General features: G+C 47.7%; 4 protein-coding genes across 4 annotated transcripts; 1 reads left to right on the top strand and 3 right to left on the bottom strand.

Moving 5' to 3' along the window:
* The first annotated feature begins 312 nt into the window (after window positions 1-312).
* LOC131888258 (protein FAM98A-like) lies at window positions 313-1556 on the top strand. Its single transcript, XM_059237067.1, has 2 exons — window positions 313-764; window positions 835-1556. The coding sequence occupies exons 1-2, from the start codon at window positions 439-441 to the stop codon at window positions 1445-1447; spliced, it is 939 nt and encodes a 312-aa protein (XP_059093050.1). The 5' UTR covers window positions 313-438; the 3' UTR covers window positions 1448-1556.
* Window positions 1507-8802, bottom strand: LOC131888264 (protein hobbit-like). Its single transcript, XM_059237073.1, has 7 exons — window positions 6353-8802; window positions 6098-6283; window positions 5789-6009; window positions 3232-5628; window positions 2620-2850; window positions 2278-2541; window positions 1507-2201 (listed from the first exon to the last, which is right to left on the bottom strand). The coding sequence occupies exons 1-7, from the start codon at window positions 8666-8668 to the stop codon at window positions 1562-1564; spliced, it is 6255 nt and encodes a 2084-aa protein (XP_059093056.1). The 5' UTR covers window positions 8669-8802; the 3' UTR covers window positions 1507-1561.
* A 1002-nt stretch (window positions 8803-9804) lies between these two features.
* LOC131888263 (ATP synthase lipid-binding protein, mitochondrial-like) lies at window positions 9805-11052 on the bottom strand. The gene is made up of 2 exons (XM_059237072.1): window positions 10848-11052; window positions 9805-10505 (listed from the first exon to the last, which is right to left on the bottom strand). Exons 1-2 carry the CDS (start codon window positions 10932-10934, stop codon window positions 10221-10223), a joined length of 372 nt encoding a protein of 123 aa, XP_059093055.1. The 5' UTR covers window positions 10935-11052; the 3' UTR covers window positions 9805-10220.
* A 608-nt stretch (window positions 11053-11660) lies between these two features.
* Window positions 11661-12949, bottom strand: LOC131888262 (oxidoreductase HTATIP2-like). Its single transcript, XM_059237071.1, has 3 exons — window positions 12629-12949; window positions 12359-12524; window positions 11661-12291 (listed from the first exon to the last, which is right to left on the bottom strand). Exons 2-3 carry the CDS (start codon window positions 12497-12499, stop codon window positions 11782-11784), a joined length of 651 nt encoding a protein of 216 aa, XP_059093054.1. The 5' UTR covers window positions 12500-12524; window positions 12629-12949; the 3' UTR covers window positions 11661-11781.
* Window positions 12950-14182: the final 1233 nt, after the last annotated feature.

Consider the following 14182-nt stretch of genomic DNA (forward strand, 5'->3'; position numbering starts at 1 on the left):
ACTGTTGGTAATCTTACCCTTGTAGCATTTGAAAAGTCTCTCAGAAGAGCTAGCGGTGTACTTATGGTTTTAAAATGGATCTGCAATAAGTTGTTCAACAAAAAATGCCTTGTTAAAAGTAGACATCATAGAGCGTATTTTCTTGTTTGTCCTCAAGAGGAGGCAGAGAATCTAGCAGAGGTAGAGAAGAATGAAAAGGACTTGGCCGGCTCTACAAACAGCTGACCGGGAGATCAGCCAACTTGATCAGGCCTCCTCCAGCTTCTCAATCACTGGTTCCATCCATCTGGCACCGGGATATATCTNTCTACAAACAGCTGACCGGGAGATCAGCCAACTTGATCAGGCCTCCTCCAGCTTCTCAATCACTGGTTCCATCCATCTGGCACCGGGATATATCTCCAGCCACATCGGTTTCCTGCCAATCTGACCCGTCACATGGCGGCCGCCGTGGCCTCGTGTTTGTCTTTGCTGAACTTGGACCCCACCTGCCCCATCGAGCCCACAAGTTTGGCCACGTTAGAGTGGGTCACCCACCAATGTCTCCGAGAAAAAGGACTCGATCCTGCCTCATCGGTGGATTTGACAGTAGCTTTAATCGCTGCCGACTTCCCGTTGGCCGCCCTTCAGCCCAATCTGGACGATCCCCAAGATCGGGTTTGGGTCCTGGATCACCTACTGACCGAGCTTATGGCTACCCGTTTGACGCGTCATCCAACTCCTACCGATGTCTCGAGCGATCCCCCATGCCGAATCCGGGACGCCTGTCAGGCTCTTCAATGTCCCACATTCAACGGCGGATGTACGGTACAGCAGATGCCGAATCCGGGACGCCTGTCAGGCTCTTCAATGTCCCACATTCAACGGCCAATTCATGACAAGGGCCTCGAAATGCGCTCCAACCGTTTCAGAGCCCTTGCTAGGTCAGGTTTTAGATGCCCGCACTTGGGACCGGATCGAGAGTTTCTCGGAGAAGATGGCTCACGAGTTCCAAACCCGACGCAATCTCTTACTGACCCGTTTGAATGCCACGGTCCATTCTTTTCTGTGGTCTGAATCTGGTCAACGGCATCAGACTCAGATTCAGCGGTATCTTTTATCACCCGATTTGTGTCAATGGGAGTTTCGGGCCAAGACCCCGGCTGACATCCTCGCCGCTCGCACGGATTTGACTTGGTTGGCCAAGGTCAGTGGGCAAGCGCCACGAGCCCGCATTCACGGCTTGACCAAGGTTAAAATTGGCCGCGTGCCCGACCGCGGTGGGCGAGCTTTTGAACAGGCGGCACCTGCTCCCGAAATGCCGCCCTGGCAGAAACGACAACAGCCCGAGGGTGGACATCATAGGGGTGGGCGTGGCAGCGGATATCGAGGTCGGGGTGGCGGTGGTCGTCAGCATCGCGGTAGAGGTGGTAAAGGTCGCGTGCAAGGCGCGGGATGGAACCGCTAATGCAAGTTAATATTGTGATGGTTTTTAAAGCTCTTGTCCAAAGTTTATAAAGATGGATATAGATTAAGGACATTATTCATTGCCCCGGAAAAAAATTATCACAGATGGACATGCTCATTTCTTTTTGCGAGTGCCGCCTTGCGGAAAGTTGATATCCCCGAAAAGAAGCTTGGCCTTCTCGGTGTCGTCTTGCAAGTTAAGCGCGTTTTGACGTTTGTTTTTGGCCTCGCTCTTGGCATGCGTGCTTCTCATGCTCAGCTTTTGCTTGATGGCCTGGGACACCAGGGAGTCTTTGGTCCGGCTCTTCACGGCCATGAGAAAGTCCAGCCATGTCCACGTGACGTTATGGTACTCGATGGTGGGCACTTGAAGCAGGAATCCGGATACGTCCAGGATCTTGTTCTTCTCCTTCTCGCTCTTGAAGGACACGTTGATGGGGACCTCCGGGATCTTGATGTACACGAAGAGCTTGTTCTGTTGAGCCCGTTCCTTCATGAGCTCGACGTCGTCTTTGCAGAGAGGCACGTCCACATAGAAATTGGAACTCTTCTTGGCAGATGATTTGGACGCTTCCACGGCCTTTTTCTTGTCCTTGGGGGCAATCTGATCCACCTTAGCATCCGCACTCAGTCGCTCGGGGAAGCATAACATGACAATCTTCTTGTAGAAACTCTGGGTAATGCCAATAGACAACGGCACCAGATTGATTTCGAAATGGTCCTTCACCGAGATCCCGCCCACCGGAGGTTTCTCTCTATAAAGAATGACAACAATGAAGATTGTGACTTTGTGGCAAGAATAATCACTCAATTTTAGACGAGTTTAGTTACCGGCAAAACATTCGCAAGGTTCGTTGTCGGTCCACGGGCACATTGGTGAGATCTGAGGGACTGATCACTTCCGTATAGAGCTGCTCTTTGAGTAGGTTCTTGACGGTGATGTAGCCAATCTCCAAGAGATGCTCCGTGGAATCATCGCGCATGATAGCTCGGGAGTATGAGAAGTTCACGATATCCGCGTCTGCGATGCCCAATTGTCCATCCGTTTCGGTTAAGCGCCATTGAGCTCGGGAGAAGAAAATCTCGCTCTTTTGCCTAGTACATCAAAGGCGTCGTCGTGTTTCAATCTTTTAGATCTTGTAATGGCGGAACCTGCTCAAGATTACTCCTTACCTGAGCTCTCCTTTCCGGTCATTGTGGAGAAGGTGACGTTTCTGGTTTTGAGATAGTTGGAAATCGTTCAGACACCGAAGTCTGAGATCGAGCTCTTCACTCATATGGGCCACGCTTTCTTTGAGGCGCTGGATCTCGGTTTCCAAATCCTCGAGAGCTCGCTCATGATTCCGACCCGAATGGAAATAGTAGACATCTTTCTCTCGGGCCCTCAATTGACAGATCAGTTGCCTGGGAAAGGGTAAAACAAAAACGCAAATGAACGACACGTTAAGAACTTGATTACGAAAGAAATTCATTTTAGATCTTCAAATTTGTCGTTTTGTTTTCAATTCATTTCACATTAATCAGTATCATTAAAAAACCTGATCATTCAAATTTTTCATCATTTCAAATCAAATTCAATAAAGATCATCATGATGCTAAATCAAATTCATTTACAATCATAATCATTGCAATTCATAACCCGTTAAAATTTTACTCATTTAAACCTGAATTCATAGAAAACGTAATCAGTTTAAAAAAAAAATTCATTCAAAAATACAACTTCTTACAATGATTTTTTTTTCAAATAATAATTCAAATCGTTTTAAGACGTCGCGAACGACTCACCGAATTTGGCTCTGGAGTTGAGCGATTGGTTTCCTCTGATCCATCACATTCGAGAGCATGAGCTGATACTTGAGACGCAGGAAGTTCTCGGTTCGACTTCGAAACGTCGGATCGATGAAGAGCAACAAATTGTTCACCACGTCCAGGATCATGGAATACTGCAAACTATTCGTGGACACGTTCAAATCGTGATGGATCAGGGCAAAGCAATTCACATAGTCGTCCCGGTCCGTCCATGGTGACTCCTCGGGGCGTTTCGGGATCAAATCCCGATCCACCTCTACGCTATCATCCCCGTAAGCCACATAAAAGAACTCGCACTTGCATTGAGATACAATCCTTTGGAGTTGATGCGGTCCACTCTGGCCGCTGATCACCCCGCCGACGGATCGATTACTCGCATCGATCAAATCCTCTTGCGGGGCCAAAGTAGCACTGGTCGTCTCTCGACTCTCGATCATTTCTTGGGGCACCCAAAGGATCTCATCGATGAGCACGGTCTCGGGATTGGGCGAGACCGTGGCGAAATACTGCATGCACTCCAAGGCTCCGGACCACGAGATCTTGCTGAGAAGGGTCTCGTCCTTCCAGACCGGGGTGTGAATCGTTCGCAAAGCCTCGGCCTTGGTGGCACTCAAGATCAGATAGCCTTTGGTCTCGGTGCCCTTGAGAAGCATCTGACAATTGATGAACTTGATTACCCATTCCCTTTGCTGGACATCGTTCTTCCCACAAGCGGCCGTTTTGGCGTCCAACTCCTTTTCTTTGGCATTCACGTACTGATCGTCACTGTAAACGGTGGTACAGGATGGGTTCTCCAGCAACTCTTCCACATAAGCCTTGTCGTTCCAACTCAATTTGGACAGGCACAGCTCATCGTCGCCCCTCTTGGGGAACAATCCCAATGGTGGAGAGGATTCCTGACTCCCAGGGGTGGTTGCTTCGCCCGTGTTGGGAGCACTCATCTCGATATCCTTTTGCTGCAAAGGCTTAAGTCCATCCGAAGAGAGTTGATTCCGGAGAATGTGAGCTCGTCGCCAGCTTTGGTAGAGGGCAAAAGCCATATCCCGATTCGACGTGGTCCACGCCCCTCGAGCTCCATTTACGATCAGACAGTGCAGAGGGCAACTTGTGGCGGATGCATCGGGTGGCTGGGTTTGGGAGGGTTGTGGCGGTGGCTGTTGCTGCTGTTTGAATTTGCTAATATCCCGATTGTATTGGACCTTCTCGACGAAGAAGAAGAAGTTCTTCTCCAATTGACGACTACCCCCCTCTTCGGACACGGTGGATGAAGATTGGCCACCTTCACTGGCCGTGTCTGTGTCCGCGTTATTGTTGTTGTTGTTGTTATTGCTATTGTTCATGTTGCTTGTGGCAGAAGTGGAGGTGTTGTTGGACCAGATGCATTGGAACCAGACGTCTGTGGAGCTGAATTCGCAATTGGTGTACTCGGTGATCCAAGCCGTGCGAGGACGACGGATGAGCCCGTCGTTCACCTTGGCCAAATGAAGGCGATATTTCCCGGAGAAGAACAAGCCTTTGGAGATGACCACCAAGATGCCCTTCGTCATGGAGGCCGAGGTCCAATAATCGAACTCCAAGCAATTAAACGAGCATGAAATGTCCACGTCCTTGAAGTGGCGGAAGAAGCTCTGCTTGCGCACCGGAGGCGTCCCAAACAAGGCTCCTCGCCGCACTGGGCGTGCCATGCCGGAGAACAACCATTTCAGACTCTCCATCCATCGAATGGTGGAGCTGTACAAATGGATCTTGGGCTTTTCATGGGACGAGGTCTTGGTCGTCTCCAGATTGATGCGCACGTTCATGTTGTGCGATCGGAAGGCCCGAAATGAGTCGTGCCCTTGCTGTGCAGAGAATTCAGGCAACTTTTGTCGAGAGCAAAGCGATACCGCAAAATGATCCTTAGCCTGGCCCTGGCACAGCCACACAAAGTAGATAGACAGGGAGAAATTGGGCGTGTGAAAGAGGCGGCAATCGTCGTATTTGGAGGCGGTTCGAGCAAACAGATCCAACGATTGGGCGTCACATTTCACCACTGCGTTGTTGATGAACTGGAAATTGGCGTTCGTCAAGGAGAGCTCTATCTCCTCGGTGGTGTTATAGGGATCCAATGATGTGTGGAGATAGCCCTTGTAGGATTGCACAGACCAGAGCAGACGACCATGGATGAAATATCGCATTTTATCCCACCAAGTCAGCGGTGGGGATGGGTCGTTTTTCGTGAGACCCGTGATGTAGTTCATGGCCGCAAACACCTGACCAATCACGGGCTCCCAACAAGGTCCATGAGAGAACGAATAGTAGCCCATATCCATGGCTATGTCCATGTAGAGCTTGGGCGATTGTAAGCTTCGCTCGATCGTCTCGTCGGGGAAATCTGGATGACCCATTTTCAGGGCTTGGGTCCGTTTGGCCCGTGGCCCTGGGCTCCCAACAAGGTCCATGAGAGAACGAATAGTAGCCCATATCCATGGCTATGTCCATGTAGAGCTTGGGCGATTGCAAGCTTCGCTCGATCGTCTCGTCGGGGAAATCTGGATGACCCATTTTCAGGGCTTGGGTCCGTTTGGCCCGTGGCCCTGGACTTTCGTCGGCGAAAACCACTTTGCCCCAAAAGAGGAGGTGTCTCATCTCGATGAAAGGTTGGGGAAAGTCACGAAGCTTCAGAAAGGCATTCTTGCACTCGAAGCGAACCCATTTGGCCAGGATCGTGGAGAAGGAGATGTCCTCTGGCCAAACGAGGTCCGACTCGACTCCCTGGAAAAAGAAGTTTGCGAGGAGGATAGTGGATAGTAGAAAAAGGCTCTACAATTCATTCAACATATTCCAGCGTTGGCGTGGTTACCTTCATGAATTTGGTCATGTTCTCCCATCCGGCGAGACTTTGATCGGATAAAATGTGAAGTTTCAAAGAGTTGTAGCACGCCTGCATGAGACGTGTTCGTCTTGGGGTTTTCTGGCGGAGATTCTTGGACCTTTGGATGTAGATCTCGGCGTTCTTTTTCAACAAGTTGGCAAAGAGCTCCTCGATCTGTGCAATATCGAAAACGAGATCAAGCTTCTAGTAGCCAAATTAAAACAATTGAACACTTCCGTTTACCTTGTTCGATGGAAGAAGAATGTGGGTTCTTCTGAGGTCGTCGATTTTGGCCTCCAAACACACCGCTCGTTTGTGAGATTCGAAGAACTCATCCTCCAGGAGCTCGTAATTGTCTCTCAAACTCACCTCGAACGGATCGTCCGCCAATTGGAAGGAGATCGTCTTGGCGTAGAGCAACACATCCGGATGAATGCGATCGAAATTGGACTGGTCCACTCCATGGACCCGCTTCAACCACTTGAACGTACCTAAGAGATCGGTCGAGTAGGCCTTGTGAACGTTGTATTCATAGGGGAACGAGATCTCGAAGTTCACCACCGAGATCTCAATGAGTCTGTTCACAGGGGTAATCTTCTTGGTCATCTCCGCCCGATGATTAGATTGATTCTCAGCCGAGCAGATGTTCAAGTCACTCCAACCGATAATATCCGGGTGCTTATCGAACCCAATCCGGCCTTTAGCCACCCCCAAATGGAAGGCGTTCTCGATGGTTCGCGTTAACGTGGGATTCTTGAACACCAAAGTCATAAGGGTCTCGGGTAAGTGAAGATGAATCGAGATACTGGGGCAATCCGCGGAAAACTTGACGCTTGCACCCTGACTAGACGGTCCTGGATTGGCTTTCCAGAACGAAGGCAGCCCTTGGAGCTTGTCCTTCACCAAGGAGGACATCCGAAACAAAGCTAAATGGGCGTAGCCTTGCCAACTGACTCGGATATTGCTTTTGGTCGTGACCTGCAAGGCCTGAGCCTCACGGATCAAACTCAAAGGCTGTTCACAATCCAGAAAGACCAACGGGCGCTTGAGGCGAGTGTGATCAATCAGGGAAATCTTTCGAATGGTGGCCGCCCAACTAGACTTGCCTTTGAAGCTCACGCCGAAATCCTGGCCCAACGTGCTCAAGCTTACGTTTCCACGAGGATCCACGGTGACCACAGCCGAAATCTGGTCACAGCCTACTGATATGTGCCTTTCCACGGGTGAGAGCCGAGATCTATCCTTGACGCTTGTGACTGAAATCGGTCTTCTAGGTATCTTGGCCAGGGTCAAGGCGGTCAAGCTCAAAAGGTCCGACATGACCGAATATTCGAGATGGACCTCAAGCTTGTGGGCGTGCACATTGATAAGGGTCCGATCACCATCACACGATGAGGAAATGCTCTCGACCTTCAAAATCGGAGGCTGCTGTCCGCGTTGCTCATCGCCCTGGACGTCACTAAAGACCATAGCGTGGACCGAAAAGTCCGAGCCAATGTCCTTGGTGTCGAGTCGAAGATAATGGAAAGTCAACGCCATCGATTGGTTCTTCAGGGGTTCGGGCAACTCCACCAAAACACTCAAAATTGCGGGTAAGTTCACGCTCAATTGCGTGGTGGTGGCATTGAATTCGCCATGAGCTCGCTCCACATTCACTTCGAGTAACAGTAAGGCAAAATCCAAGAACCGGGTAGACCCACACCGAAGGCTGTGACATTGGAGGTTGAACTCGTTTTTCTGCGGCCATTTGACCTTGAGCTTATCGACATTGAGCACGAACTCCTGCTTCAACAAAGCGGGCAATTTCAGCGCCGGATGCCACTCTTTCAAACCGTGCCAATGACTGGGCACCCGAATCTCAGCTTGAGCTAAATCGAGGGCGATCAAGTCAAAGTCGATCAGGATCTCCAAGGAGGGAATCTCCGCCCAGCCTAAAGTGCACTCATCCACGGCCAGTTCCTGATGAATCTGCCCAATCTGACAACACAGTTTCTCGTTCTCATGGTGAATCCGTTTGGTGGACATGAGGAAATGACTGACCCGCGTCTTGGCCCACAGCCGACCCTTCTTCGGATCCTCGAGCTCGATGGCCAACGACAGATTGGTAATCGAGCACGAGATCAGATTCGAGAGCGACACGGCTCGATCGAACCACCGTCCGAACGAGATTCGACCCGACGATCCGTGATCCTCCAGGCCGGACTTGGCTCCCTTGGGAGCCGTGGCCAGCCAGGAGCTTAAGGACCCGCATCCGTGGACTTTGACCTCGACCTCTTCAGCGGCAATGTCCAAGTAGGCGTGGGCATTGGACATCCAATTGCTGCCGAATCGCACGCGTTTCAGGTTGATTTCGACGTGGAGGCCATTGGCCAATGGCTTGGAGAGGGTGATGTCCTCCAGGGCTCGACCCTGAAGGTTGATGCGACGAGCCACGAGCGTGCATTGGAGGAAGAAGGTGCAGATAATGGAGATGAGACGGGGGAGTACGAAGATGAGCGAGACGTACACCAAGAGCACCACCAAGATTATTAGTAATGCCACTTCCATGGTGATACACATATATCAGGATATATCAGACGATTTTGGGATCAGGACTGCTAATGTTGGGCGATCCGGGTCCCTTTTTCCTGGGGCCTGAACGGATCATGATGGTGGTTCAATGCAACGTATCAGATATCCGGAGAAGGGGCATGTTTTTTGTTGTTGGTACCGCACACAGTGATAGTAGTAAAGCACAGCATCAGTGCATGAGAACAGCTGATTGCAAGCAAGTGGAAATCAAGATGACAGAAGAAGAACTACATAGAGAGGGTGGCCGGAAAGAGGCTGGCATGATGTGTCCTTGCAGCCTTGCAGGAGCCTTCTTTTTTAGGTAGCCGTTCGATTGGTGGTACATATGGGGTAAATAAACAAAACCTTTGGCAAACGTACACTTTCAGGTACGTTTCGTACCTTCTCTGAATACTGTGCGCGGTCTTAACCTTCCTAGCCTTTCCCAACATAGAATACGAGAGCTCTCTCATTCCCTCAGTGTTCTTAGTAAAACACCTTTGGTCTAGTTCGATTTTCGTAAAATGGATGGAATCGAGCTCAACGGATTGTTTTCTGATATTTGCCAGTAGCAATCCATTTCATAATATCAGACAAATTCTCAGCCATTTTAGACGTGATACTTTTTAGTTATAACTATACTACTAAAAAGTGGGTAAATTCGACATTTTCGAGAGACAGCTGCTAGATTGATGGAAATTTACTTCATCGGGGTTTATTGTGGATATGACAAAAGTATTGTCTAAAATAATCGTTATTTGACACAATTTCTTCTGTTTTAGATCTGCCCTAGAGCTTTAATTTTTCGCACTAATTAGAAACTCAAAAAGGTTTTGACTTCGCCAAAGGATTAAGTGATCTAAAGGATTATTATCCATGCCCTTAAGGGTTCAATGGAACAAATTTTGAACTTTATTTCACTAACCATCTTTCAACCAATTAAGGTCTTGTTTGTTACCGAATGAAATTAAAGACTTTGAACAATTGCTAATAAGCTTGATCGTCATATAACACTATTTCACTTCAAAAAAATTCTTTACTAATGTTGCTTGAAATTTTCATATGGCTTTGTTTTCAGAGCACATTGCTTCATCGGTGGGCAATTAAATCGCCATGATTCCCCATCCCCCAAAAAGACACATAGATTTTCGATCGGATGTTATGATCCCTTTTTTAATTAACTTATAACATGTACTCGTCTTACACACGGTTTCTGGAGGATGTTCGTTCGAGAAGACGTACATTGTGTATTAAAAGCAACATTTCTCATATTTTTCGTAGACTGGCTCATACAGTTTTATCCTGAAAATGTGGTATATTTTTGTGGGGTTGTTTTTTATGTCTCAGACCTACACACTAATCGTCCGTTCTCTCAAATAAGATCGCGTTTGTAGTAGCCTTCCAAAATGCGCACGACACCTCAGCGCGGCTGGGCCAAGATCAATGTAGCCACCACATCCGAAGAGCGATTTCCGGGCGCATGAAGAGTTCATCCACCCCGGCCACGCACACACGCATTAGCAACGAACAACAAATTGGAGGCTAGGTCGAAGCACACATCTTAGAAAGCGAAGAGGAGCAAAAAGGCCATCATCAAACAGAAGAGACCCATGGCTTCGGAGAGGGCGAATCCCAAGATGGCGTACGAGAACAACTGTTGCTTGAGAGAGGGATTACGGGCGTAACCGATGATGAGCGAACCGAACACGGATCCGATTCCAGCGCCGGAACCGGCCACTCCCACGGTAGCGGCACCAGCTCCGATGAACTTGGCGGCCGAATCAATGTCCTTCTTGGCAGCCGAGGTCTGAAGGGCACGAGCGCTCACCACGGGGCTGGACAGGGCCTGGAATAACAAAATAAAATACGTCAACATCAGAACCAACTCATTCGACCAATTGTATGGGTTCAAGTCAAGCCATGTTGGATTGAAGTGTGTACTAAACAACAGCTGATGTTAAGGCGACGCCATTTTGGAGCTACAACCCGAAGCCTTTGAAGACCCTCAAATCCCCGTGACAGGGCCCTCAAAATGCTTTTCCCACCTCCAGACGACTCTTCCGCTCCTTATCAAGCCCACTCAACCTAATCGTCACTTGTTTCAAGAATTCAAATCCCTTCTCGAGTCTTGAGACTACATAACCAGACACGACGGCCTTTCGGCAATGGGCAAGTAACGGCTCAATACCTGGTTGGTCCAAGCGGCCGAAACCACGGGTCGTTGCCATTGGGCCAAGAGGCCACGGGAACAGGTCAATCGAGCGAGATGAGCCATTTCTGTAGTAGATTTGGGATATCAAGAGTGATGGACTCGAGGAATCGGAAGAGAACTAAGAGTTCGTGTATCGGTGGTGGAGGTCAGACGACTGCGAGGAGAGTTGGCCCGAACGAGACGAGGCTGGCTTGTGAACCGCCGTTCGGACGACAGAGGGCGAACAAAATGGAGGGGCGAGCTCAGGGTGAGCGAGAACGGAACCATAGAAAAAGAACCGGTGGGAAAAATGCTCTTTCAAAGAAGTGAGGTCAAAGGGGGGTGAGATCGAAAATAGGAATAAGATGTCAATGTTCTAGTGTTGGTCCACTTCAGAAGCATTTGGGGATCTGGTATTACTCTGTGTTCATCCTCATTTCATTACATAATAGAAGTTGTATGGGAGCACTGACGGATGAGACTTATGAGTTGATTAACCAAACCAAACGGCAATTTTGGTAATTTCTAGCGCTTCTGGCACCTTTCAGCAACACTTTTTGTAAGATTAAGCAATGAAATAGGCTCAAGAATTGATGGATCGGAATGGCATCGTTAACACCCTGAATCAACAGCAAAAATGGCCGAAAAAGATGGAGCTGGCCGGCCGACTCCAGGAAAATGGAGAAGCCGGCCAGTAGGCAGGCCGGCAGAAGCATGGCGGCCAGCCCAATTTCAGGCCTGTTCCGAGCTACAAAGCACGGATAAACAATAATGTTCTTTACACATCTATGCAGAAAAGATATGAAGGCCTTTTTTCTTTTCCTTAAAAAATGGGCATTCTGTTTATTACTAATAATACATAGATACATAGATCATAAAGATGAAACATATTTAAGTCCTAGACATCCAATTATACCCTGCATATCTGTCCTCACTTGGCCTTTTTGGTGATGTCGGCGTGCTCGAGAATCTCAGATTTTTGATCAATCGGATGAAGGCTGTTAGCGACAATAGCTTGCGCCAAGACCGTCGTGGGGATCGAGAATCGATGAGATTTATCCACCACCGAGGAGATGCTTCGAGCGATTCGCTCACCCCATCGGGATTCGGTTCGATCGCACATAAGTAGCCCCGGTCGATAGATGGACACCCGGTGGAAATCTATACCTTGGAGGGCTTCATCCACTTGGCCTTTGATTTGAGTATACAGGAACATGGAACTGGCATTGGCTCCCTGAGAAGAGACCAAATGAAAATCTCGACATCCACCCGCCAAAGCCTTCTGGGCCGAGTTCAACACGTAATCACGATCCACTTTGATAAATCCTTCCTTGCCCGCCTTGCCCCGGGTAGTCCCCAAGCAACAGAAACCGATATCCGCCCCTTGAAAGGCCTCGCTGTGGCTGTCGATGTCGTCAAAGTCAATGACCCTTTGCTCCACCTGAAAATAAGGAACGAAAAGAACATGGCTGCTCGGGTCCGGGGCTTGTTTTAAAGGGCTTGTCTACCTTGCTGGCATCACTCAAGTCCAGGTTCCGTCGACCGATGAGGATGATTTTGGCGAATTGAGGCGAGAGCTGGAGTTGTTTGAGGACCTCTTGGCCGGTCTCACCCGAGGCTCCCACCAAAAGTGCATTCTTCAACGACATTGCAACACTTGAAACTTGTTGCAATCTGAAGAATAAAAGCTACGTTTACCGATCGGTCGTAGTCGAGAGGCTTTCTCGTCAGTCTATACTACTACTATTTGGTCTTATTATCACAATACCATGCCTTACCTGGCCGGGATAGATCTGCTTAATTAAGGTTTTTGACTTTTCTCGCTTTAGAACGTTCTTGTCCTCGACTCACGCATGACAGTCCTGACTGCTGGATTGTCATGTAACAACGCGACCAGGAGGATGGCTTTCAATACGTACACAAGGACCTATCTTCTTTTGATAAATGATCAAGGCAAATACTAAGGCTCTTGGGCAAAGGCAAAGGTAAAAGGATTAAAATTTCATGTCAATATCAAGCTTGACCAGGAATAAGTTTATGCAGATTCTAAACCTTTTTCATTACATTCTATGGAAAATTAGCCCCAGAGGCCAGGAGTACGCCTTTGGAGCATTTCATCCAACCCAGGTTTTGGATTTCATGGATGACAGCTGACTGGCGATTTTGGCGTAGGTTTTTGGGTAGGTAGACTAGAGACCCTGGTCAGAGACGGGCGAGGTTTGACAAGTGGCTCCACTTCGAAAAAGTAAGCGATCAGATGAACTAAAAAGTTTCCGAACAGATTTCGAATTGATGCGCTGTATAAGAAAGAGTACTGTCATGACAAGCACCATAAAATATTTTTTCAAGGACACTGCGAAATTTTACTTTAAGACAAGCTGATTCATGGATATGATATTTTAGATTATTAAAAATAGTTTTGTTACTTTCTGAATACTTTCTGAACCCATTTTTTATAAGATTAGATTGCAAACATATTTCATTAGATTATTCAAATTAACATTTTGTCATGAAAATTTCCAAAGACTCTCTCAAGAAACAAGTCCCATATACTTTCACCTCTGGCTGGTGGACGGGACAGAAAGTTTCCAAATAAAGCCCATGTTTGTTGGCAATTGGTAGCCAATCACATCGCTTGAATTTGATGACGTATACTCAACCTCGCGGGTCTCTGCATCCAGGGTCCCTAGTTGTGACTAGCGACTAGCCCCTCTAGTTCTGACTACAGAGGGCGCAATCTAATGCAGTGAAGACATTTTGCTCAATGCAATGGTTTCTCATGGAATTTGAATTACAAAATAATTAGTTGCTTTGGCATCTCAGAGAAGGAAATGGAAAGATGGGCTTTTTAGGTTGAATCAAGCCTTAAGTGATCTTGGCAATACTTATTTAATATGACTTCAGTTCAATACTCTTGACTAAAAATAGAGCAATAGAGTTGCCATCTAACTTTATAACAAGCAAAGAAACGCCCTAAACTGATAGTTAGTTTATGGTGAGTATCATTTCATTCCTAGAAGTGTAATTTCTTGCATTCTGGCACATTTGGTGTTAACAACTTAACTAACATTTTTTCTAATTTGTCTTAGATTAAGATTTCAGGACGTTTCAAAGTATGAACTAAACTTAATTTCTAATTTAGGTATGAGTTTGTATTAAAATATCATCTTGTATTGATCTCAGGACAATGTGAAAACTCATTTTGGCCAATGAGGAATAAACCCTTACAAAAGCACATTAAGCCAGCCTTTGACCTATAAACCCTACAAAGCACCAGAATAACCAATCAAATTATAACCATTTCAAAACATTTTTAAAACTTATTTCCACGT

This window comes from Tigriopus californicus, chromosome 10, assembly GCF_007210705.1.
Source record: "Tigriopus californicus strain San Diego chromosome 10, Tcal_SD_v2.1, whole genome shotgun sequence".
Lineage (NCBI taxonomy): Eukaryota > Metazoa > Arthropoda > Copepoda > Harpacticoida > Harpacticidae > Tigriopus > Tigriopus californicus.